At 42.4% G+C, this 22,864-nt stretch overlaps 5 protein-coding genes across 5 annotated transcripts; 4 read left to right on the top strand and 1 right to left on the bottom strand.

The window, feature by feature from the left end:
- Nucleotides 1-1,163: 1,163 nt before the first annotated feature.
- Nucleotides 1,164-1,319, bottom strand: SERLADRAFT_340836 (uncharacterized protein; the record flags this gene model as incomplete). The annotated part of the gene is made up of 1 exon (XM_007324798.1): nt 1,164-1,319. A coding segment is annotated over one exon (156 nt), but the record flags the coding sequence as incomplete, so codon positions are not given.
- Nucleotides 1,320-6,393: 5,074 nt separating this feature from the next.
- SERLADRAFT_444152 (uncharacterized protein) lies at nt 6,394-7,283 on the top strand (the record flags this gene model as incomplete). The annotated part of the gene is made up of 2 exons (XM_007324799.1): nt 6,394-6,591; nt 6,663-7,283. The coding sequence occupies 2 exons, from the start codon at nt 6,394-6,396 to the stop codon at nt 7,281-7,283; spliced, it is 819 nt and encodes a 272-aa protein (XP_007324861.1).
- Nucleotides 7,284-7,372: 89 nt separating this feature from the next.
- SERLADRAFT_444153 (uncharacterized protein) lies at nt 7,373-8,017 on the top strand (the record flags this gene model as incomplete). The annotated part of the gene is made up of 1 exon (XM_007324800.1): nt 7,373-8,017. The coding sequence occupies one exon, from the start codon at nt 7,373-7,375 to the stop codon at nt 8,015-8,017; it is 645 nt and encodes a 214-aa protein (XP_007324862.1).
- Nucleotides 8,018-13,729: 5,712 nt separating this feature from the next.
- SERLADRAFT_353396 (uncharacterized protein) lies at nt 13,730-14,059 on the top strand (the record flags this gene model as incomplete). Its single annotated transcript, XM_007324801.1, has 1 exon — nt 13,730-14,059. A coding segment is annotated over one exon (330 nt), but the record flags the coding sequence as incomplete, so codon positions are not given.
- Nucleotides 14,060-17,802: 3,743 nt separating this feature from the next.
- Nucleotides 17,803-18,735, top strand: SERLADRAFT_444154 (uncharacterized protein; the record flags this gene model as incomplete). Its single annotated transcript, XM_007324802.1, has 2 exons — nt 17,803-18,063; nt 18,094-18,735. The coding sequence occupies 2 exons, from the start codon at nt 17,803-17,805 to the stop codon at nt 18,733-18,735; spliced, it is 903 nt and encodes a 300-aa protein (XP_007324864.1).
- Nucleotides 18,736-22,864: the final 4,129 nt, after the last annotated feature.

Genomic DNA, 22,864 nt, shown 5'->3' on the forward strand with positions numbered 1-22,864 from the left:
ATCAGACTTGTTGGGACAGTAGGAATATGTCTTTCTGACAATAGGGTGGCTTGGACAGGGTGTTAGTGGTTAAGATGGGCTCCGGGGAAGCAGCCATCTGCTCTGGGTATAACAGGTGGGGGTGGCATAAACTAGGTAGAGGAATAGTCAAATAACTGCTGCAATCTATTTGCATATGCACTTCGGTTAGCAACTTCTTCCCTCCTAATTCCAAATATCCCTTTTCCACATCCATCAGCCCAGTCAAGCAACTCATCCTTAAGTGTTGTTCCAAAGATTCCAAAACTAACTTTCCATCTGGAGTGCCCCACAGGTATTTGAGTTTTAATTCTTGCACAGCAAATGCTTGTTTTCCAATGAACATAATGAGTTTATGGCTATTAGGAGTTTGTCAGCGATAAGATCAATGGATTTGAAGTTGAGAAAGAGAGTCAATGTGTGATAGGCATCAGGGATTTATTTTCTGGTTTCATTAAATAAATATACATGAGCATTTTTGGCTGACATGTCCACCTCTCCTGGGATGGTGTAGGTGGTGATGAGAAAACCAGTGGAGCATAAGATAGACATTGTGAGTGAAGAGGGTTGGATTTTGGTTTGAACCTTTATCATAATTTGTGAGCCCTTTTATAGTCTTTCAATATCTCCACAGCATTGTCTAAGTGGTCTTCTGGTTCCCACAAATTCTCAGAATGAGGGTAATGGCGCCATTTGATGAGATAGTGGCGGCCTCATTTCCAGGGTTTGCACCTATGAATAGCTTCAACTTTGTATTCTTCTTCCTCATTTACGAAATCAGGAGGGGGTCTCAGGAAGTTTGGTCCATGGGTGTGGGTCTCCTAATACAGAAGATACTGTGTGTTTTCCAATGGGCAGGCAGGAATAGGCGGTAATTAACGGGGGGAGATCTTTTCTTGGATTCAGAAGGGTCCAATCTGTTTCATGTTAAACTTCTTGTATTTGGTGGTTTTGTCTTTTAGGTTGGTGATTTTTAACCATACCTTTTGTCTAATAGAGATTTTGGTGAATTTTCTGTTGTTTTGCCATCTTTGCTTTGGCGAGTTTGTGTGCTTTGAGCGCATTTTTTCTGGATTGAAGGAGTTCAGATAATCATTTTTTGACAGAGGGTATGTTAATGTTCCGGTATTTGTTTGGATTCCTTTTGGTTTATATCCCATGAGGAGATAGAAAGGTGATGTATTAGTAAAGGAATAGGGTCTTTGATTGTGGCAGAATTTGGCGGCTGTGAAATATTTTTCCCAGTCATGCGGCTGATTTTGACAGAAGACCCTTAAATATAGGGTGGTTTCAATGTTCAATAGTATGTTGAGTTCCTTTAAGACTTCTGAAGCAAATTGGCGGACCACGGTTGGAGATGAGTATTTTGTGAAGTCCAAATCTTTTAAAAACCAAGTCGTGGAATAGTTGTGCAGTTTTAATGGCATCTGTAGTTTTTGTGCACGGTGAGAGGATGACCCCCTTACTAAGTCCTTGGTCTACCACAACCATTATGCTGTCAAATCCTAGCAAAACAAGTAAGTCGATGATAAAGTCTACTGCTAAAAACTTCATTGGTTTAGTGTTTTTGTGTTTGGTTTGGGATGAGTGGTACAATTGTTGGATGGGTGTTTACTTTTGCTTGTTGGCACACTGCACATCCTTTCATGTATTTCTGTACTTGGTTCATCATCCATGGCCACCAGTAAATCTTGTTGATTAATTGGTAGGTTTTTAATCTGCCAGGGTGTCCCGCTGTGACAAAGTCGCAATTGTCTATAATTATTTGCTTTTTTTGTCCTGTGGGCTCAACAAGGGCTTTATCCTTGTAATATAATTGGTTTTGTATTAGTTTCCAATCTTCCTTTTTGGTTTGTCTGGCAAAGTTCCAGTTGGTGTTGAGTGCTAGTGCTAGCTTTATGTTTTTTGTCAGCATTTTTATTTAATATAGGAACACAGATGCTGGGATTATTGGTGAGTCTTCTTCATTACATCAGGAAAAAGCCTTTCCCTATATAGCAGGGGGGCTTGTACATATGTGTAAATAAAGACTCTTATAGTACCTATAGCATCTATAGTACTCTCAGAGCAACTGTAGTCCTATTGTAGCAAAGTTTGAAACACTATAAAATTACAACTACCATAAAGATTGATATGTATATTTACTACTAGAATTATTGAGGTAAAGTTTGTGGCAAACATCCAGAACATTATTATAGGTCCAATAATAAGGGTATATATCATGCAAACCACCAAAAGCAGGAATAAGTTGGGATAATGTGTCCTGGAAAAAAGCCTTCAGCATTTAGAGGTACCTTGTTAACAGCGTACATTAAGTGGTCCTTTTCAGCAGTAGGTCTGAGGTTACTATACCATTCTACATATGCCAGATGATGCTTTGGTCAATTATGGGGGGATGCATGGAAGACGTATAATGTTTCAGGTAGTTCAAATATTACTCTCAGTCTTCCAACTTTTGTTCCTTGAATATAGCTATTAGTATTAGACATGGGGTTACAATGTAAAATAAAGATTACCTTTTACACCTGTAACCTCACACTCAGGAGAGTCTATTACAATAACTGTATCAAACTGTGATAATAGGCTGTTTTTTGCAGATGGCCTGGCTTTAACAGAATCTATCTGATTATTCTCCAGGTTGACATTGTTGCCTAGGCTATCTAAACAGAATTTGAAGCCATAGAAGATATTGAGGTTTTGAAATGGAAGTGGTAGAATCTGGTTTCACTACGTGTATTTGGGTGAGTTAGTTTACTGTTAAGGAAGACTTTGAGTGCTGATTCAAATCCAGGACACTGATGCTTCTCCATGATGTCAAAAATGCTTTGCTGACATTGATTAGGGTATTTTGCCATGACAAGCCTTTGGTCTTGGATTTTGGAGTGAGGGAATTTGTCTTCTTCATTATCCATGGTCATTTTCAAATAGCTCTGGCAAGCAATCACCTTTTCCCAATGCAGAAGCCATTCCACTATTTGTGGTGCTTCATTTCTTGTATTAGAAGCCCTCCAACCCTTTTTTGCAAAGTCAATATGGAAATGCTCAAACATCTTGGTGTTGTAATTGTTGGTGGTTCCAAACCATGTAATAAACTGGTGGTAATGAAGGAGAGAGTGGAATTTTGGAATGTTTAAGTGTTCTCCCATGTTAAGCCATACCAATATATCTTTGTGTTTGTGAAAAATGTCCAAAGCATCAGAAAGGTAGCTTAGGGTGGTGTTGTTGTGAGTGGGATACTATGCTATCTGGATAAAGTCCAGAAGGGATTGCTATGCAAGTATAGCGCTCTAATCAAATATCCTAGCAAGCAGGAAGGGAGGAAATGTGCTAGTTAACCTCCTTAGGATCCATGAGATCCTTGCACCAGTTAGCCATGTGTTTGTATACACCTTGGTATAGCTGGTGGAGAATGTCAGGTGAGATAGATAAAAAAATGTTGCAATGAGGGAAGTTAAGCCAAAATAGCTCATAAACACCACCAGAGACATTTTTATCCTTACATCTCTCTTGAAGTTGATTGGAGGCATTTGTATTAGCTCTAGTGTTCTGATGACTTCTTTGGGACAGGTACCGTACTTTGTACATGTTACTAGACATTGTTCTTGACATAGCAAGCCAAAACAGGATGAACTCTCCTGACAGCCCCATCACCCCCAGTGATGTTGATCTCTTCAATGCCAGCCTTCTTCAAAGGTTTTAGTATGATCCTCATAGACTCATGGAATAGACACTGAACCCTTGATGACTTCTCCTTTGCAGTAAGCTGAGATCCCATAACTTTATTAACTGACAGGTATGCTATGAGAATGCAAGCATGTTGGCTTGGCTTGTGTCTTATGACTCTGGGTATGTTCCCCAACGTGAGATAGACAGGATAAGCTGATTTAGAGTTGGAGAATTGCATGAGTTGGGTTTTGTCTGTTGCAATGATAACAGGCACCAAGGCTGCCCCAGATGGTAGATGAGCCTATTCCAAATATTATATAAGTCAATGTAGAAGATTCACACAGGCCATGTTCACCTGAATAGCATGCTACCATTTCCCTGTTCACATCTCATGGTATACAATCTCTACTTGCATTGGTAAAAACCTTTTTGGGACGATAGACTATATTTTCAGCATGCGCTGAATTCCCCAGGAGAGTTCTGATAGCTGACAGCACATCACAGTACTGGATTAGGTGTGTGTTGTCAGGAGTATCAGGGAACAAGATCATGGTTGATTTCCATTCAGCTGTAACAACCAAGAGTTAGTTACTCTGGCCCACACTTAGACACACTATAAAGGTAGTGATGAGGGAGTGGTTACCCTTTAGGCTGCAGTGAGTTAGTTGTGAGGATACAACAAGAGGACTTGCTAAGGAGTCTCCTGGATCTATTGGGGTTTATATACTAATACAGAGTGTTTGTACTTATGTACTGTACAGTTGATAAAAGCAGTGGCTGATGATATCAGAGGGCGCAGCCCGTGTGACCAGCTCCGCTGCGTGAGAGACTTGTAGCTAAAAATAATGAAAAGGCAGCGCGGCCCGAGAAGGTGGAGTTTGAACAAAAAGGAAAGTGCTGCATGGAACAAGTGTGTGAAAAATGAGAAAGAAGGATGTAGAGGAGAATGAAAATTAAAGGTCGAAAAATTATGTATTGTAACACTACCCCCCCCTCTGAGGACTTCCAGGTGAGACCAAGTACTGGAGGTGGTAGTTATACTTTTGGGCATAGGTTAAAAAAGGGAATTAAAAAGTGTTGAATCCATGCCTCTAAGCTTCCTAGGAGTTGAGGGATTCTTAGAATAAAATTCTCAAACAGCAATCCACTTTTTGGTCAGTTTTCTGGACTGCTGATGTCATGCACCAAAGTTAATTTATATATATAGGTGGTGGCTATATAGCGCTATATAGCAAAAGGGTTTTTTCCTGATGCCCATGTCTTGGTTCTCGAACACTTTTCCCATTACACCTCTGGCTCTAGGGCTAGAGGTACTGTTTGCTATTTTACTTCTTATAGCCCTCACAGGCTTTCTCAACCATTGTTACCACTTTATATTGCAGATCAGAGACTGGGTATTACTCCCAGCCAGCCAGCACAATGGGTAAGGACTGCTGGTAGACATCCATCTTGCCAACCAGCTCCAAGCCCCATTAATGCCTGGAGATATTAATAAATGCCTTAGTCAGGATTGTATCTCATCATGAGGATACAGTTCCTGAACACGCATGACAATACTTATTATTAGTACATTCTCTCACCTGCTGATTAATCCTTAAAGTCATACAATAGTTCTCCTTTTTCTTATTGGTTGATTCTCTCCTCAGACCACCTTTCTATTACTCCTCTTTTGGTCTGAGAGATAGACAGTTAGCTATAAAAACCCTACATACTCATGTATAGTTCTTTGGCTTTCTGTTACTTGGATTATCCACTTTACTCCTCATTGAAAACCCTTGAGTTTACTTCCAAGTCCTCTACTTGCTATATTTACTAGCATCTGTCAACCTCAAGCTCACTGTACCTCTTACTCCCTGCAAGTGCAGAAGGAGATGGGTATTGTTTTTGTTATAGTTTATCGTTGCCTCACAAAAACCCACACCCATACATCTCTGGGTTTTATATTGAAGGATTGTCATACATACCACCCCATGAACAACCAGAGCACCCACTGGTCTAGGAGGCAAAGCCCATAAACAAGTTCCGTGTTACAATTTCTATTGGACATTTAAGGACTACTCATTTCTCTTTACTCACCAGTTATACCATTGGACCAATGACTCATTTCCTTCATGTACACTTCCGTTCCTCTCGCATTTGCATTACCTACTTAGTCCTCAACGGACGGACCTGCCCTAGATAGGACCTAACTCCTATCACCAATTCTTTCCATTATAAATACACATGTAACAGTAGTAGTATTCTCTATTACAATTCTACGCAGTTTACACTTACAAAGCTAGACTCCTAAGATCAGACTTCTACTCAGAAGAAGACCAACTCTCATTGGAAGAACTCTATTCAGAACTGCATTCTCGAACTTGTCTTCGGATAAGTCTAAGTCTCCCTTGAAACCTCAACAAACCCTCAGACTTTGTTAAGCACTTTGTGTGTAACATTCCGTGGAATCTGGGAGGATTGTGTGTTAGTTTGTTTTTGTGTGTGGTTTTCTAACAACAGTTCTCATCATCGACAATTGGAGCCCACCGCAAGGAATGGTTTCCTTCAAGCTAAATCCCAACCATTTCATCGCCATCACTGTCTAATTTATCATCTACACCTTCTATCTCACCAACCACTTTATCTGTCCTATCCCTCTCTTCCAGTAACTCAATTTTGGTACCAGCTTCTACTCAGCAAGCTTCGCGTTTACCCTCTATATTTTCCATTATGAATCAACCTACTACTCTCTCAGTCATCACTATGCCAATTCCTGGCACTTGTTATGCTCCTAAGAAGTTCAAGGGAGACTATACTCGTGTCAGGGATTTTGTTCTCCACTATATGAGTGCATCTGTCATGCAAACAATGTCACTCCTGACAATGAAAAATGCTCAAGCATTCTCCAATACTGCTCCACATATATTCGTGAAATCATTGAAGGAATAAAGCACTTCATTACACTCTCATGGAACAGTCTCAAAGATAAAATTCTCCAGTACTTTGATGCTGCAAAGGCAGAGGCCAAATTTTTAGAGCATCATCTTAAACAGTTGGTTGATGCTTTGCACAAGAAGAGAATGGGCTCTCTGGACAATTTCAAGAGCTACATGAGGAAGTATGTTCGCGTTGGTGGATGGCTTCTTGCCAAATCCAAGATCACTCAGGACGTATTCAATTGCTTCTTCTGGAAAGGACTACCCAAAACCCTTTGTCATTGTGTTGAAAACAGACTCCTTCAGAGGGATCCTACCTTTGATCTCTCCCAGCCTTTTGCTTTTGATGATGTTGTCAAGGCTGTAGAGCATGTCCTTCGCAGATATTGCTTTGATGATGAAGATTTTGACTCTGATGATTTGGATTCAGACTTGGATTCAGAGAACTCTTCCAGTTCTTCAGACAATTCTTCTGACTCTGACAAAGAGGAAGAACCACCTCATTATATCAGGAGAACCACCAAGCAGAAGAAAGAGAAAAAGCACACCTCTGAGACAGAGAAAGAGAGAAAGCTGTTGAGTCCTTCCAAGTTGAAGAAAACCCTTCACTCCTTGGACAAAGAAAAGCACACTGCTGTCAAGCAGGATGGAGTAGAAACCCTTATCAAGAAGCTGGGTCTATGACAATTGAAGATCCTAACTATTCTCTGCTTTACTATCATGCTATCAAGCTTGACACTGATGCTCAACTTATACTTTGCCCTCCCACTTTCATGAACCAGTCAGCCAGACCATCTCAATCCTCTCAAGGAAGCAGCAACTTACCCACTCAGCCTACTGCTCCACCCACTGCCACTCTGCCTACAGCACCTTGTATTCCCTTCCTTTGCTATGAATGCGGAAAAACTGGTCATGGAATCAATGAATGTGCAGATATGCTTGACTTACTGTCAAAAGGAATTGGCAAGAAGAATGACACTGGTTGCTTTGTCATGTCTAATGGGTCTAGAATCATGCAATCAAGAGAGGAACCCATAGCAACTGCTGTACATTGCACTATCCCCAAGTCTAACCTCCTCACCACCACTTCTTTTATGTTCATTGCTGAAGTAGCTGACTCTGATTCTGATTCAGATAAAAAGCATGTTTATATAGTGGATCATCCAGACAGAGTGTCTAAGGAGAAGTGCAAGCAAATCTTTGATGGTGTCTACATTCCTCCTAGGCCAGATTGGGCCAAAGCTATAAAAAAAAAGAAGAAAGAAGAAGAGAAGCCTGTTGTTCCAACCATAGCACCTGCTCCATCAAAGCCACACATCTTTGATATTGCACAGCCTATCTTTGATCCCACTAATGACAATGTAATTATGGAAGATACTTCTCAGACCGCCAAGAAGAATCCCCCTGCCAATAAATAGAAGAAACCACTCAAGACTTTATCTACATTTTTGCAGAATCTTGACTCCAAAGCCATCATTGATCAAATTCTCAGCACCCCTATCCCACTATCTATTGATAATGTCGTTAGTCTATCAAAAGAAGTTTCCCAGAATCTCCAAGAAATGATAAAACCCAAGTGCGTTAATCTTAGACTAGACAACAAGCCCCAAAACTTGACACCTGAATCACTTCTTGCCATCACTCATGTCGACCTCATTTGTGTCCCTGTTACCTCTACTGGCAAAACTATTACAGCAATTGTTGATTCAGGGTCTGCCCTCAATATAGTCAGCTGCACTATTTGGGAAAATCTCATTCGCCTTCCCATGGATACTAGTATTTGACCTGTAGTCAAAGATGCCAATGGAGGATTTGGTAGACTTGATGGTCTAGTCAACAATGTGGCTTTATACTGTGGAGAAGTCAAAACTTATGCCAATATCTTTGTTGGGAAAGACACTGGATACAATCTACTTCTTGGACGACCATGGATGCATGGGAACTATGTCAGCATTGAAGAGAGACTTAAATACACTTATCTCATCTTCAGAAAGGATGGAAAAATTGAAAACCCTGCTTTTGAAGTCAAGGCATCATCAGATCATTGTCCTATTCACTATGTCAAACCAGTATCTGGAGTATCCAATACAGTATCCAGCCTCTTAAGTCATGGACTATGACTTTAATAGAGAAGATCTAGATGGAAATACCGATGAATCAAAAACTGCTGTTGAAAGTGTCACCCCAGAAGAAGAAACTGTGCCTGTTTAAGATAATTCACTAATTGGTTCAATCAAAAATTCTAGTACCCTCAGGGCCCTTGATCCACCATTTGGCGAATTGAGCCCGATCTCCTTTGAAAGCGCCAGGGTCAGCGATGATCTTGACCTTTTTGTTGAATTTTTGCTCAACCAATTCAGGGGGGTTTGTCTGAAGCTCAGCAAGCTGCGTGGTCAATGCCAAAACCTGTGCACGCATATTGTGTAACAGAGTATTGACATCAGGTTGGGTGGTTTGCAACAACATGCTGACTTCTTCTCTTTGGTAAAGTAAAAAAAAGGTAACTGGGGGTCCCCGCTTGCTATCTGTGGATCAACCACTTCCCAGCTGAGTAACACGTCTCAATCTTTGACTACCCACACTATAGTATTTGAAAAAGTATATAAAATTTATAGTAGCTAAACCCTGGTCCAAACAGTTGTCAGGGGGTGGTCTGCTTATTAAGCTGTCAACCCTTCTCCAACTGGCAGAGGCAAGTGCCCAGCCTGGTCAGAGGTATCCTAAGAAGAACTTAATGTACATAAATCTAATCAACAATGGTTCCACACCACTGTTGAGCTATACTATAGTACTCCCCTTGACACTGGGGGCCGTGTAATGTTTGATTTGATCTCTCTAGTACCTCGTCCTGGGCAGCTTGCCTGCAGGATTGGGGCACACACTTTGTTTCCGCGGCTAGCAAAAGCTCAACACCAACTGGCACCAAAGTCTTACTGTTTGAAAGACTTCACTTAACCCTGTGGTCCAGGTTTGCACAAAGTGCAAGAGAGTAGAAAGAGCAAGTCCTAATGTAACAACCAAAATTTGTATACATTGGTGCACAACAAAAACAGGCAGAGAATGGTGAGGAGAGGAGAGGATATTCTCCCTTAAGGTAGAACCAAGTTTGTTGTGGGTAAACAATAGGAGGACTCGCTGAGGAGTCTCCTGGATCCATTGGGGTACATATACTACTACAGGTTTTTTGTACTTGTTGTACTATACAGTTGATAAGGCAGTGGTTGATGATATCATAGGGCACAGCCCGTGTGACCAGCTCCACTGTGTGAGAGACCTGTAGCTAAAAATAAAAAAAGGCAGTGAAGTGCAAGAAGGTGGAGTCTGAACACAAGGAAAGTGCCACATGGACAAACTCCAACCACTTGGTGGGGTGTTTTCCTACATCATAGTGTAGCCACATTCAATTACATAATAAATAATTTAGTGTTGAGGATAGCACCCCAAGCCAACTGGCAAACTTTGCTGTGGCTGAATGTTTAAGTTTATTTATTCACCCTGTAAGAAATGGTGCTCCTGCCAAAAGAAAACCGGCCATACGGAGCAGCATAAAGTTACTGGCACCAAAATTGGTAAGTAAGTTTGAACATGCAGAGTCAATGTGTAGGGGGAAGAGACAGTTAGAATGGCACACTTTTTAAATCCTTTAGACAGCTCAGATTATCTCCTTGGAGGGTATCAACAACATCTTGTACATTTTAAAACAAAAAAATGCTACTTTGTCATCACTTCTCTATGAAATCCTTAACAGTCAACCTCTTACTCATTGTGGCACCCAAGAAATGATTGTCCAAGAGGCTGAAGACATCTGTAGAGTCTTGTATAGCTATACATCAACTAGGCAGAACGTCTTTGCATGGGCAATGGATACTGTCAAGTCTTGCTTATGTAGAGAGGTTAAAGAGCTCACTCACCAGTGTCACAACTTACACTTTTGTGCAATAGCAGCCACATTGGAGCAACTAAAGGGGGAATTCATGCAGTTAATTTCACAGAAGATGAAGACCATCACCCCAAACCTTTGGGGTTTGATGATGGCCCTCTTGGGAAACAACTTGAAAGCCTCAGATATCCTAGTGAATGAGGCAGAGATGGATCTTGGTGAAATTGGAGGTGATGATGAGGAAAAAGAGTCAGAAAGTGATAACAAGGAGGAAATGAATGAACAACATACCAGAGATCACAACTTGATAGCCAGCAAGAGTGGTGAAAAAAATAGGTGCCGAGCAAAGCAAGCAGAGGATTAGAAAAAGGCACTTTTTCTTGTGGTGAGAATGTCCAAAAATGGCCTTGAATGAAAATTAATGGGGACTCACTCAGAAAGCTGTTGTTTGTATTAGTATCTTCATACAGAGTGTAAACAAGAGATGCAATTACCTGCAAGGTCTCCTTGGTATCTTCCTGTACTCAACTGGGGCCCCCAAGAAAGTTGTTAAGGTCCTTGAACACGCTGGCTTGTCTGTCAATGTTACATCAATCCATCAGACAGTGGACTCTATGTCACATGGGATATTAAGTTGAATCAAACAAGCTATGTGGTCTATGCAGTCAGCTTGTGCTTACAACAATTTTGATATTAATTTCCAAACTGCGCAACCTACTATGGAGCACCAAACCACCTTCGTTAGCACCACATCTGCTACTATTGTGCCAATATATGGCATCATGGACCCAACAATGCTGAAATGTCCAGCCATATTATGGGAGCATGATCCATTGAATCCCAATGCAACAGAACCAATCAGTGATACTGTTGACATTGCACAACTGTACAAGGACAATACTTACAATAAGAGACTATCCGGCCAAATATTTGGCCCACACCTTCAAGTATTTGCATGGCATGTTCACAATATTCTGGTTGCTCACAGTGGAAATTTGGGACATTTTGCAAGTCAGCTTGCTGAGCCAGACCCTCTAACCCAAATCCCACTGCATAAAACAGATCAGATACCTTGTTGTGCCATAGAAACAAAACAGTCTACATCGGATGGCAATATTGAAGTCTTGGAGAATCTACTAAGGCAAGGTGGTATTGGGGATCTGGGTGATGAGGATTTTGATCCTAATCATGACAAGGACATGCCAAAACATGTTCTCTTTGTCCATGGGTGTAACAACCAAGAGTTGGTTACTCTGGCGCACAACTCAGACAAAGCTTCAAAGGTTGTGAGGGGAGTGGTTACCCTTAGGAAAGGACCGAGTTAGTTGTGGTGAACAATAGGAGGACTCACTGAGGAGTCTCCTGGATCTATTGAGGTTTATATACTACTACAGCATATTTGTACTTATGTACTGTACAGTTGATAAAAGCAGTGGCTGATGATGTCAGAGGGCACAACCCGTGTGACCAGCTCCCCTGCGTGAGATACTTGTATCTAAAATTAAATCAAAGGCAGTGCAGCGCAAGAAGGTGGAGTTTGAACAAAAGGAAAGTGCTGTATGGCATAGTGTGTGAAAACTATAGAAGAAAGAAAGTTGAATAGGAGAATGAAAATTAAAGGTCCAAAAATTGTGTATCGTAACAATGGGGACTTACTCACAAAAAAGCAGATTGATGCTGTTCTCCATTCTCGCCACATTGAAAGAACACCAAAGGATCAGTTTTAATACATTGTGTTTCTGCCAGGGCTCTTCCATTATAACATGGCATGTGTGTAAGGACCATTTACGTTTTCTTATCTTTTCATTTCATGTCTTGGTTCTCAGACACTTTCCCCATTACACCTCTGGCTCTAGGGCTAGAGGTATCCTTTGCCACCTTGCTTCTCATAGCCCTAACAGGCTTTTGTAACCATCACTACCACTTCATATCGCAGATCAGAAACTGGGTAGTACTCCCAGCCAGCCAGCACAATGGGTAAGGACTAGTAGCTGAGATCTCGCCAACCAGCTCCAGGTCCCATCAGTGCCTGGAAATATTAATAGACACTTTAGTCAGGATTGTACCTCATCATGAGGATACGGTTCCTGAACATGCCTGACACTACCTATTATCAGTAGATTTTCTCACCTGCTGATTAATCCCTGAAGTCGTAGCATAGTTGTTCTTTTTCTTATTTGATAGTTTTATCCTCAGGCTACTTTTCCTTTTATTCTATTTCTGGTCTGAAACATAGACAATTAGCTATAAAAACCCTACATACTCATGTATTGTTCTTTAGCTTTTTATTACTGAAATAACCTGCTTTACTCCTCATCAAAAACCCTTGAGTTTATTCTCAGTCCTCTACTTACTATAATCTCTAAGCATCTGTTGACCTCAAACTCATTGTACCTCTTACTCCCTGCAAGTGCAGACAGAGATGGGTACTGTTTTTGTTATATATAATATTGCTTCACAATGTGCTGATGCAATCTGGTGGACGTACCTGCAGCCTGCAGACTCTTGAAGCGACCCAAATAGCTTGTATGAGCACATTGGCATGCTGCATTCTAAAGAAACAGGAAAATTCATCAGCAAGCCTGGATTCAGGTGTATGCACAACATTGTGCACCATGATTTGACAGCATTAATGCTTAACTGCTGGCAACATAAGATTACCAAAAGACATCCACAGTGCTCATCAATTGAGCTGTTTGCAACTACAAAACCCACATGGGAGGACATAGTTGACATGTTCAAAGCAATTGTGGCCAAGTATGTTGGGACCAGTTCTGATTTGCGTAAAGAACACAGCAAACCTTTTCAGAAGTGTGACAAAGTGTATGAAAACCAACACCTTCACAATTGTGATGAGCTCATGTATGTTGATTTATGCCATGCCATGAATTCTGGAGATGTGGGTTGTGTTGAGGCCTCGTTCTTGCCATGGATACATATTTTTATTGCTGTTGGGAAGCATAAGTATGCAGCACAAATAAGCAAATTTTTATGTGACCTTTGCTATTGATACCCTCCAGATTTGAGGTGAGCTTGCTTCAGTGAAAGACATTCATGAACTAAATTGTTCCCAGTCAATTAATACGCCTTAACCTGCTGAGCAATCCAAAGGGTGTGACTGGGGCATGACATGCCATTGATTGGCTAGTGGAGCGGAATAACCTGTACACAAAGGTCAGAAGAGAACTATAGAAATATAGCATTACTTGATATCCCTGTATCCTAGATAATTTTATCACAATTGGCTTCAAATCTCACAATAGACCATATCATCAAACAGTCACCTCTTATTGAAGTCTTCCGTCACTGCCGTGTTATTGTTGAAAATGTATTCCACCTCCTCCACCATACAATCCGCCACCAACCACCAGATATAACCAAGACAATTGAAAAACTTACAAAGCGGCTTTTAGAGACTAAACCACACAAGTTTACTGCCCGTCATAAGTTGCAATTTTCTGTTGATGATAAGGTAGCAAGCGGCTTTGGAATTATAGAAAAAAAAGGATTAGGAGTATCTACATCTGGGGAGGGCAATAGTGAGAGTGTTGAAATAACTGGTGCCGACCTTGTAGACTGACCTATTTTACACTGCTGTATGCTCCCCATTTTGTGCAGGCTTAACATTCTTGTCATTGGCATAATTCTGTGTCTTCCGGGGCTTTGATGGGATGGAGCCATACTTTGGGCAGAGGTGATCTGATGCTAAGAATATATGAGTACTTGCCAGCTGGTCACTGTGGTGGTACAACACACAGATATGAGTGGTGCTCCCACAAGCTTTACACAACCTCTTCTTCTTATTTTCATCTTGTGTTCAGCACACGTTAACTGAGGCGGCGATAGTAGGGCAAACAGGACACACAAGTCCCGGTTGCAAATATTGCAACCAAGCCGCGACAAACAATGGCTGCATCTCTCACACTCACACCTGTCGCCATTGTTCTCACTGTGTTCTTCACTGCAGGTAAGCTATTTTTCTTTATTATAAAGCAACTGATACAACATACCATCAGGATTTGCAAAATATTCGTCAACAATGCAGTGTTGGCACAGGCATGAATTAATAAAAATATCCATCACCACCACCCCAAGCTCTGCAGCTGGAAGATTGGCCAGTAGGATTCTGGTCCTAGACTTGGAGCTGGATGCCAACTCAAGGTGAGAGAATCTGCTTGAATGAATATGGCATAATTTCCCTATTGTCTCACTCTCTACAGGTGCCATCACTACATCCCCATCACCACCACTATTGCCACTGCCCTCCTCAGGCTTGGCCTTGACAAACGGCTCTTTGTTCAATGGACCCCCATCATCTTCATGGTGAGTTTTGTGCCGCTTTTGTGCTGGCTTTTGCTGATCCTCCGTATTTGTTCTCTTGGACAATTGAATATGGCTATCAAAGTGCCATTGTTCAACAAAATAAATTGCAGTTGCTTCAATGTTCAGATCCTGTGCAGCACGCCCAAACCGTTGTAAGAGTGAACACAGAGATTTTTTATACCCCCATTGTATCACAAGCTTAATGCTGCATAAGTCTAGACCCTACTTGTTATGATAACACAATTTTTGGACCTTTCCTTTAATTTTCATTCTCCGCTTTAACCTTTTACTATAAGTTCACACTCCGTGCCATGCGGCACTTTCCTTTTTCGTTCTAACTCCACCTTCTCGTGCAGCGCTGCCTTTATTCTTCTTTGAGACACAAACTCTCTCATGCAGTGGAGCTGGTCACATGGACTGCACCCTCTGACATCACCAGCCACTGCTTTTATCAACTGTACAGTACATAGGTACAAATACTCTGTATTAGTATAAATACCCCAATAGATCAAGGAGACTCCTCAGTGAGTCCTCCTGTTGTTAACCAACAAACTCTCTGCAGCTTAAGGGGTAACCACTCCCTATTCACTACCTTTATAGTGTGTTCCTGTGTGCGCCAGAGTAACTAACTCTTGGTTGTTACATTTGGACTCGCTCTTCTACTCTCTCGCACGTTTGTGCAAAAGTCCCACTGGGCACCCGGACTCCAGGGTGAAGGAGATTTGGTTATTGTTTGGGAATATTCCACATAGCAAATAGGTGCGCTCTTCGTGACAGCCTTGTAGTGCTTTGGGAGAAGAAACAATACCTTTGATACGCTGTCATGCACCAAAATTGATTGGTAGCATGGACAGGTGTCAAAAATGAAGCGAATATTCAAAAAGACTCGCCTTTGTGCCACACAGGCACAGTGCCACGTGGAATAGTAATTAATATTGCTTTTTTCAAATCTGTGGCTGATCAGCACCACCTCTATTAGGCAATTCATTCATGCTCACCTTTGCTTTTCCATTCGGTACTTTCGGCATTTCGGCATTTCGGCAAATTTTTGTGTCGCCATTGGCTACACATTGCATTGCGCCCTCGTTTTTGTCCGTTTCCTTCACTCCCCTTCCTTTTCTTAGCCCCACCATGGGCCCCTTCCTCTCTTTTTTATTCTCACCTGACGGTCATTTCTGGATCCCCATTTTAGTTCACCTACTCATCACCTCCACCCTCCTTCTCCTCATCTTATTTGCACCCCCACCATTTCTGATATCATTACTTCCTATCCGCTTCCGTCGCTGATCTGTTGACTACCACGTGCCACTGCTGATATCAGCAAAGCCCCGGCGGCCGGTCCAAATAGGGCAACAGGTCCATCTTCATGACATTGATCTGCCATCATATACCATCAAAACATCGGTCGCTCGTCTCGCCTGGTTGGAGCGTGGGTGGGTAGTTTTTGAGCTGGAGAAGGTTCATCCCCTTGCGTTGCCCATGTTCATTGCTGTCCCATTCACTTGGGTACACTTATCTTTCGTCCATCATCTTCGCTACAGCTACAGCTACCACACTCTGCCTGGGACTCACTTGTTCCAAATTGGAACTACTCCCCTCCCTCCCTCGCTTGACCAGGTGGTCCATTACAACCAGTCCATTGGTAAAGCCATGGAATTGTCAGATTTGGACTAGGTGGTGGACCAGTGGCTCCAGTTTCTTTTTTTTCAGCAGAACATTCATTTACAGTGCGATTATTGATTATTTTGATTTTTGAATCATTTTATGGACACATATTTTTTTAGAATGCCTGACTGACAATAAAGGAACTGTGTTGATACTGATATTGTTTTTTTTCTTTATACTCTTTTTACTGCATCTTCTTATGACATCACAATTTTCTTGCTCTTTTTCTCTTATTGGACTTTATTTTTATGACTGTACAAACCTGTACCGTTACTTACATAGCATTCATTGTTCTATCTCTTTCTTTCCCTTATTTTGACGATCTTATCATGTACCAACTACGCAGGATTCGTCAGCGTACATTCTTTCCTTCATGTTCTTTCTCATTCTTTTTGCGCAGCTATACTGTGCATAGCCTACCTTTCTTTTCACTATATAAACCCCTGTATTTTATCTTGTAAATCAACAAAGCACTCGATTCCAGACTTCTTCTCTAATCTTAAGTCCACTTCTTACTGCTACTTGTGATCCAGTGTGGTCACAACACTTCCCACTGCTACCACTGTTAACTGCTGTCATCGTCACTTCCCACTTTTGAAGTCATTGTCATCCCTTTCAATTAGAGTCCTTCTGAGCACTACAGTTTGTGTGGCAGGAGCCTGCTATCACTGGAAACCTTGTCACCTCTTCATCCTTGTCGTTCTCAAACCTACCTTGTGCTACAATTAGCAAGGTAGTGCTCATCTATACTCGTTACTAAGCCCCTATCATCTATAAATTCAACTATCCCTCCTCCTCAAAACCCACACCCATACATCTCTGAGTTTTACTTTGAAGGATCTTCATACATACCACCCCACGAACAACCAGAGCACCCACTGTTCTAGGAGGCAAAGCCCATAAACAAGTTCCGTGGAATCTGGGAGGATTGTTTGTTAGTTTGTTTTTGTGTGTGGTTTTCTAACAACAGTTCTCATCATCGACAACGCGGCCCCCAGCGTTAAGGCGAGTACTATAGCTCAGCAGCTGGTGTGGAACCTCTGTTGATTACATTTAGAAATACATACTTTCCTCTTCGAATACCTCTGACCAGGCCAGGCACTTGCCTCCGCCAGTCTGGAGAAGGGTTGACAGCTTAACAAGCGGACCACCTCCTGACAACCGTTCGGACCAGGGTTTCTTACAAATATCTTTTATATACATTTTCAAATACTATAGTGTGGGTAGTTGGGGATTGAGACCTGATGCTCAGCTGGGAAGAGGTAGATCCACAGATAGCAAGCGGGGACCCCCAGTTATGTTTTTTCATTTACTTTACAAAGAGAACAAGTCGACATGTTGTTGCAACCCCAAGATGTTAATGCTCTGTTGCACAACATGCGGCAGCAGATCTTGGCATTAACCACGCAACTCGCCGAGCTGCAGGCGAACCCCCCTGCAGCAACCCCCTCGGTTGAGAAAAAGTTCAACAAGAAAGTCGAAGTCATTGCTGACCCTGGCGCCTTCGAAGGAGACAGAGCACAATTCGCCAAATGGTGGATCAAGCTTCAAATTTGGGTCAAGGCAAATTGGGATGCATTTGCCAACAATTTTGAGGTAGCCACTGAGGTGCTATCTTGACTAAAGGGACCTGTGGCGGGTCGATACGCCCAAGTTAGAATGCAGGAGTGCTACACTGCGGGAGTGTGGCACACCTGGGACAATCTCAAGGTAGAGATCGAAAAATACTTCAAACCGCAAGTTAAGCGTGACTGGGCGCATCAGCAAATCTGTTCCTTCAAACAAGGCAACATGAGGATGGATGATTTTGTAACCCGGTTCCTGGCCCTCTCCATCCAAGGGGGTCTTGGAAATGAACATGCAGTGGAGCTGCTGGAATGCAATGTGAACCCCCACATTGCAGAACAGCTTTACCTGCAGGATATGAGAAATGAGAACCTCTCCGAAGCAGCGGAGGTTCGAAAGATAGGTAGGGCCATAGAGCTCTACAAGATGCACCAAGGTGGCAGGTCCACCACCAAAAACAACTTTTCCCAGAGGCACCCTGGGTCATCAAACCAAAACAACATCACTCTCATGGGTTCCAGCCGTTTGGGCTGCAACCAGGTCGGGGTGCTCCAATGGATATTGGTGCGGTCCAGGGCGGACAAAAGCGCAGATTCACCTGCTTCAACTGTGGGCAGGAGGGGCACATGGCACAAGATTGTAGAAATGGAGCGCAGGCCGCTCAACAAAAAAATAATCAAGGGTGCCAGGCGTGCCAATTAGAAACCGAAAAACCAAATGATTGACTCAACTCTTTGGCCGGTTGTTCGTACAACAAAATCCAGGCCTTTTTCTATGACTAACAGGTCAATGAAATGAAGGCTCAGGGAAAAGAGTTTGGAGCTTAGGTCACTTGGGTGCCTTTGCTCCTATGAACAATGAAGTAAAGCACAATAAGGTGGCCCCTGCTCCGGGGTGTTGCACGAGCAATAAAGGAAAGATGGGGATGGCTCCCCAGTTTGTAAATAAATTTCTAAATTTGTTATCTGAGACTTGTACTTGTATGAAGCATTGTGACTGTAATATTTATGATACTACCGCTGCACCAGCGTCTCCCTTGGAGCGTGGCCCCGGCAAGACAAACAATAGGGTGCTTGATTCTGGTAAAAATAAAATAGAAAAACATGTAGCTTTCAAAAGTTCTTCCTCTTCATTGGAGCCACCCTTTCCCGAAATCGCAAGGTGTGTGTTGATGCACACATATTTATTCCAAAAGGAGATCCAGTTAGATGTTGGTGTGGAAAACCTTGCCCAGGGCATAGTACACCCAACAAGCACACTGCTTGATTCAGGCCCTAACAGAATTTTCATAGACCAGGTCTGGGCAAAGCAGATTGGACTTCCCCTTGTAAAATTAGATGTATCTATTCCCGTCTATAATGTTGACGGTACACTTAACGCAGGTGGCTGCATCACACACAAATGTTCCTTTGTTGTCAAATACCAAAGACACAGAGAACGACTCACCGAAGCTGCCCAACTAGGGAAGATTAATTTAATCTTAGGCTGGACCTGGCTATTTAAACACAATCCTGAGATCAACTGGCAGACAGGGGTTGTCACATTGTCATGTTGCCCTCAAGAATGTGTGAACTTGGGTAAGCCGAGTCACGTCCATCACAATAAGCATCTTGAAAAGATAAATGTTGGTCACGTTTATGAGCTCAGATCTTTAGAAAAGATTGACAATGACAATGATGAGGTAAAACCCGAAGAAGAGATTAAGAGGCTGGTACCTCCCAAGTACCATGACTTCTGGAAAGTCTTTTCTAAACATAAGACAGAGCGCTTCCCAGAGGCTAAGCCTTGGGACCATGCTATAGACTTGAAGGACACTTTCAAACCGAGAAAAGAACATATGATACCACTCTCTGCTCCAGAAAGAGATGAGGTTTCTAGCTTCATAGATGAGCAGCTTAGGAAGGGTTACATCAGACCTTCCAAAAGCCCTATGATGTCCCCGGTGTTCTTCATTCCTAAAAAGGATGGAAAAAAGTGTATGATTATGGACTATCGTTACGTGAATGAGCACACGGTTAAAAATGCGTATCCGCTGCCTTTGATCAGTCAGCTAGTAGACAAATTGGCTGGTGCCAAGATCTTGACAAAGATGGATCTCAGATGGGGGTACAATAATGTACGAATCAAAGAAGCGGATGCTTGGAAGGCCGCGTTCATGTGCCACCGAGGATTCTTCAAACCCCTTGTTATGTTCTTTGGGTTGACCAACTCACCGGCAACCTTCCAGAGCATAATGAACGAGATCTTTGCGGATATGGAAAACTGTGTCATCATTTACATTGACAATTTATTAATATTTACAAAGTCAGACAATGAGACTGAGCATGACAGGATTGTGCAAGAAGTCCTTCGACGCTTACAGGAACGGGACCTACTCATCAAACACGAAAAATGTAATTTTAAAGTAAAGGAAGTAGACTTCCTCGGTATGATCATAGGCCAGAACGGAATCAGGATGAATCCTAAGAAAGTTCAAGCTATATTGGATTGGCCAGAGCCTACTTGCATCAAAGGAGTTAGGGCCTTCCTTGGCTTAGGCAATTTCTACCAAAGGTTTATTGAAAACTTTGCAAAAATCACAAGACCGTTGAACGATCTCACTAAAAAGGACATTACTTGGCATTAGGGCACCAAGGAACAAGAAGCTTTTGATAAGCTTAAACAGGCATTTACAACAGCGCCCATACTAGCATTTCCAGAATTAGACAAAGAGTTCCGGCTAGAAACCAACTCTTCTGATTTTGCTACTGGGGCTGTTCTGTCAATTAAATGCCCTGATGATCTTTGGAGGCCTTGTGCCTATTTATCACATAGTTTGTCGCCTACAGAGCACAACTATCAAATTTACGACAAAGAGATGCTAGCCATCATTAGAGCCTTAAAGCACTGGCGGCACTACTTAGAAGGTGCTAGGCACCAATTTGAAATTTGGACCGATCATAAGAACCTGGAGTATTTTATGACGGCCCGAGACCTGAACCGAAGACAGGCCCGCTACGCGGTGTACTTGTCAAGGTTTAATTATAAATTAATTCATAAGCCTGGAAGCTCTATGGGGAAAGCGGACACTTTATCCAGGAGAGAGGATCATGCCAACGGCATAGAAGATGATAACAAAGGTGTTACCTTGATAGACTAATCAAGGGTTGCCAATGTTAGAATTGGGCAGGATTCTGATCTTCTGGAAGTCTTCAAAAAAGACATCTCCTCAGAAGAGAAGGCGCGCCTTGATGGCAATGAAAACTATCTATGGAAAGACAGGCTCTTTCATTTTAAAGATAAAATCTATGTGCCTGAGTCCGCAAGGATCAAGGCAATAGATAGACATCATGACACTCCAGTGGCTGGGCACCCTGGATGGCAACGAACAATGGAGTTGATCTCCAGAAACTACGTGTGGCCTGGCATGGTCAAAGACGTACAGGAATACATAAATTCCTGTCTGAGATGTGCCATGGCTAAGAATTCTCATCAACCGCCGGCCAGTAAACTTATGCCAAATCCGATACCAGCTGGTCCTTGGCAAGATATATTGGTTGACTTTACGACGGATCTGCCCGAGTCAAATGGGTATGATTCAGTAATGGTGGTAGTAGATTGCTTCTCCAAAGAAGTAGTGTTTATACCCACCAACAAAACTATTACCGCCGCTGGTACAGCAGATTTATTTAAAGATTTTGTATGGTCTATCCATGGGTTGCCAGAAATGGTTATCTCCAATAGAGGACCACAATTCGCTAGCAAATTTACAAAACAACTATGCCGGATGCTGGGCATTAAACCTAAATTATCAACGGTGTTCCATCCACAGACTGATGGACAAACAGAGAGACTCAACCAGGAATTGAAGCAATACCTCCGTATATTTATTAATAACAGGCAGATGGATTGGGCCAAGTGGCTAAAGATAGCCCAGTTCTCATATAATGTTAAACAGTCGTCGGCTACAGGAAAGGCACCATTCAAGGTTACAAGATTGTACCTCCCCAGAATGGGTGTAGAACCTGGCAAAAGCAAGAACGAGGCTGCTGGGAACATGGCAAAAGACATGAAGTCTGTCTTAGACAAAACGCGCAAGGCGCTATTTAAAACTGCAGAGCAGATGAAAGACAGGGCAGAGTGTAGACGCTCTAAGGCCCCTGACTACAGGGTTGGCAACCTGGTCTGGTTAGATACTGACCACTTAAAATTGAAAGATTGGCAGTCTAGAAAACTGACCAAAAAGTGGATTGGTCCTTATCAGATTAAGGAAGTCAAACCCAATGCAGTGGAGCTGGAGCTCCCAAAACAAATGAGGGTAGTACCCACAGTCAATATCAGCTGTGTGAAACCCTACAAAGGGCCGCTGCCGGGACAGCGTGTAGACCGGTCCGGCCCGGTTGTAGTCACCCAAGAAGGTGAAGAAGAGTTTGAAGTTGAACGGGTGGTGGATGCACGCTTGAAGCGTGGAAAATTAGAGTTCCTAGTCCTATGGAAGGGCTACGGAGACGAGGACGGAACATGGGAGCCAGAAGCCCATCTGGATAACTCTTGCAACGCTGTCCGCAAATTCATTAATGTAACAACCAAGAGTTAGTTACTCTGGCGCACACAGGAACACACTATAAAGGTAGTGAATAGGGAGTGGTTACCCCTTAAGCTACAGAGAGTTTGTTGGTTAACAACAGGAGGACTCACTGAGGAGTCTCCTTGATCTATTGGGGTATTTATACTAATACAGAGTATTTGTACCTATGTACTGTACAGTTGATAAAAGCAGTGGCTGGTGATGTCAGAGGGTGCAGCCCATGTGACCAGCTCCACTGCATGAGAGAGTTTGTGTCTCAAAGAA

The sequence above is a fragment of the Serpula lacrymans genome (genome assembly GCF_000218685.1).
Source record: "Serpula lacrymans var. lacrymans S7.9 unplaced genomic scaffold SERLAscaffold_25, whole genome shotgun sequence".
In the NCBI taxonomy this organism is placed as follows: Eukaryota; Fungi; Basidiomycota; class Agaricomycetes; order Boletales; family Serpulaceae; genus Serpula; species Serpula lacrymans.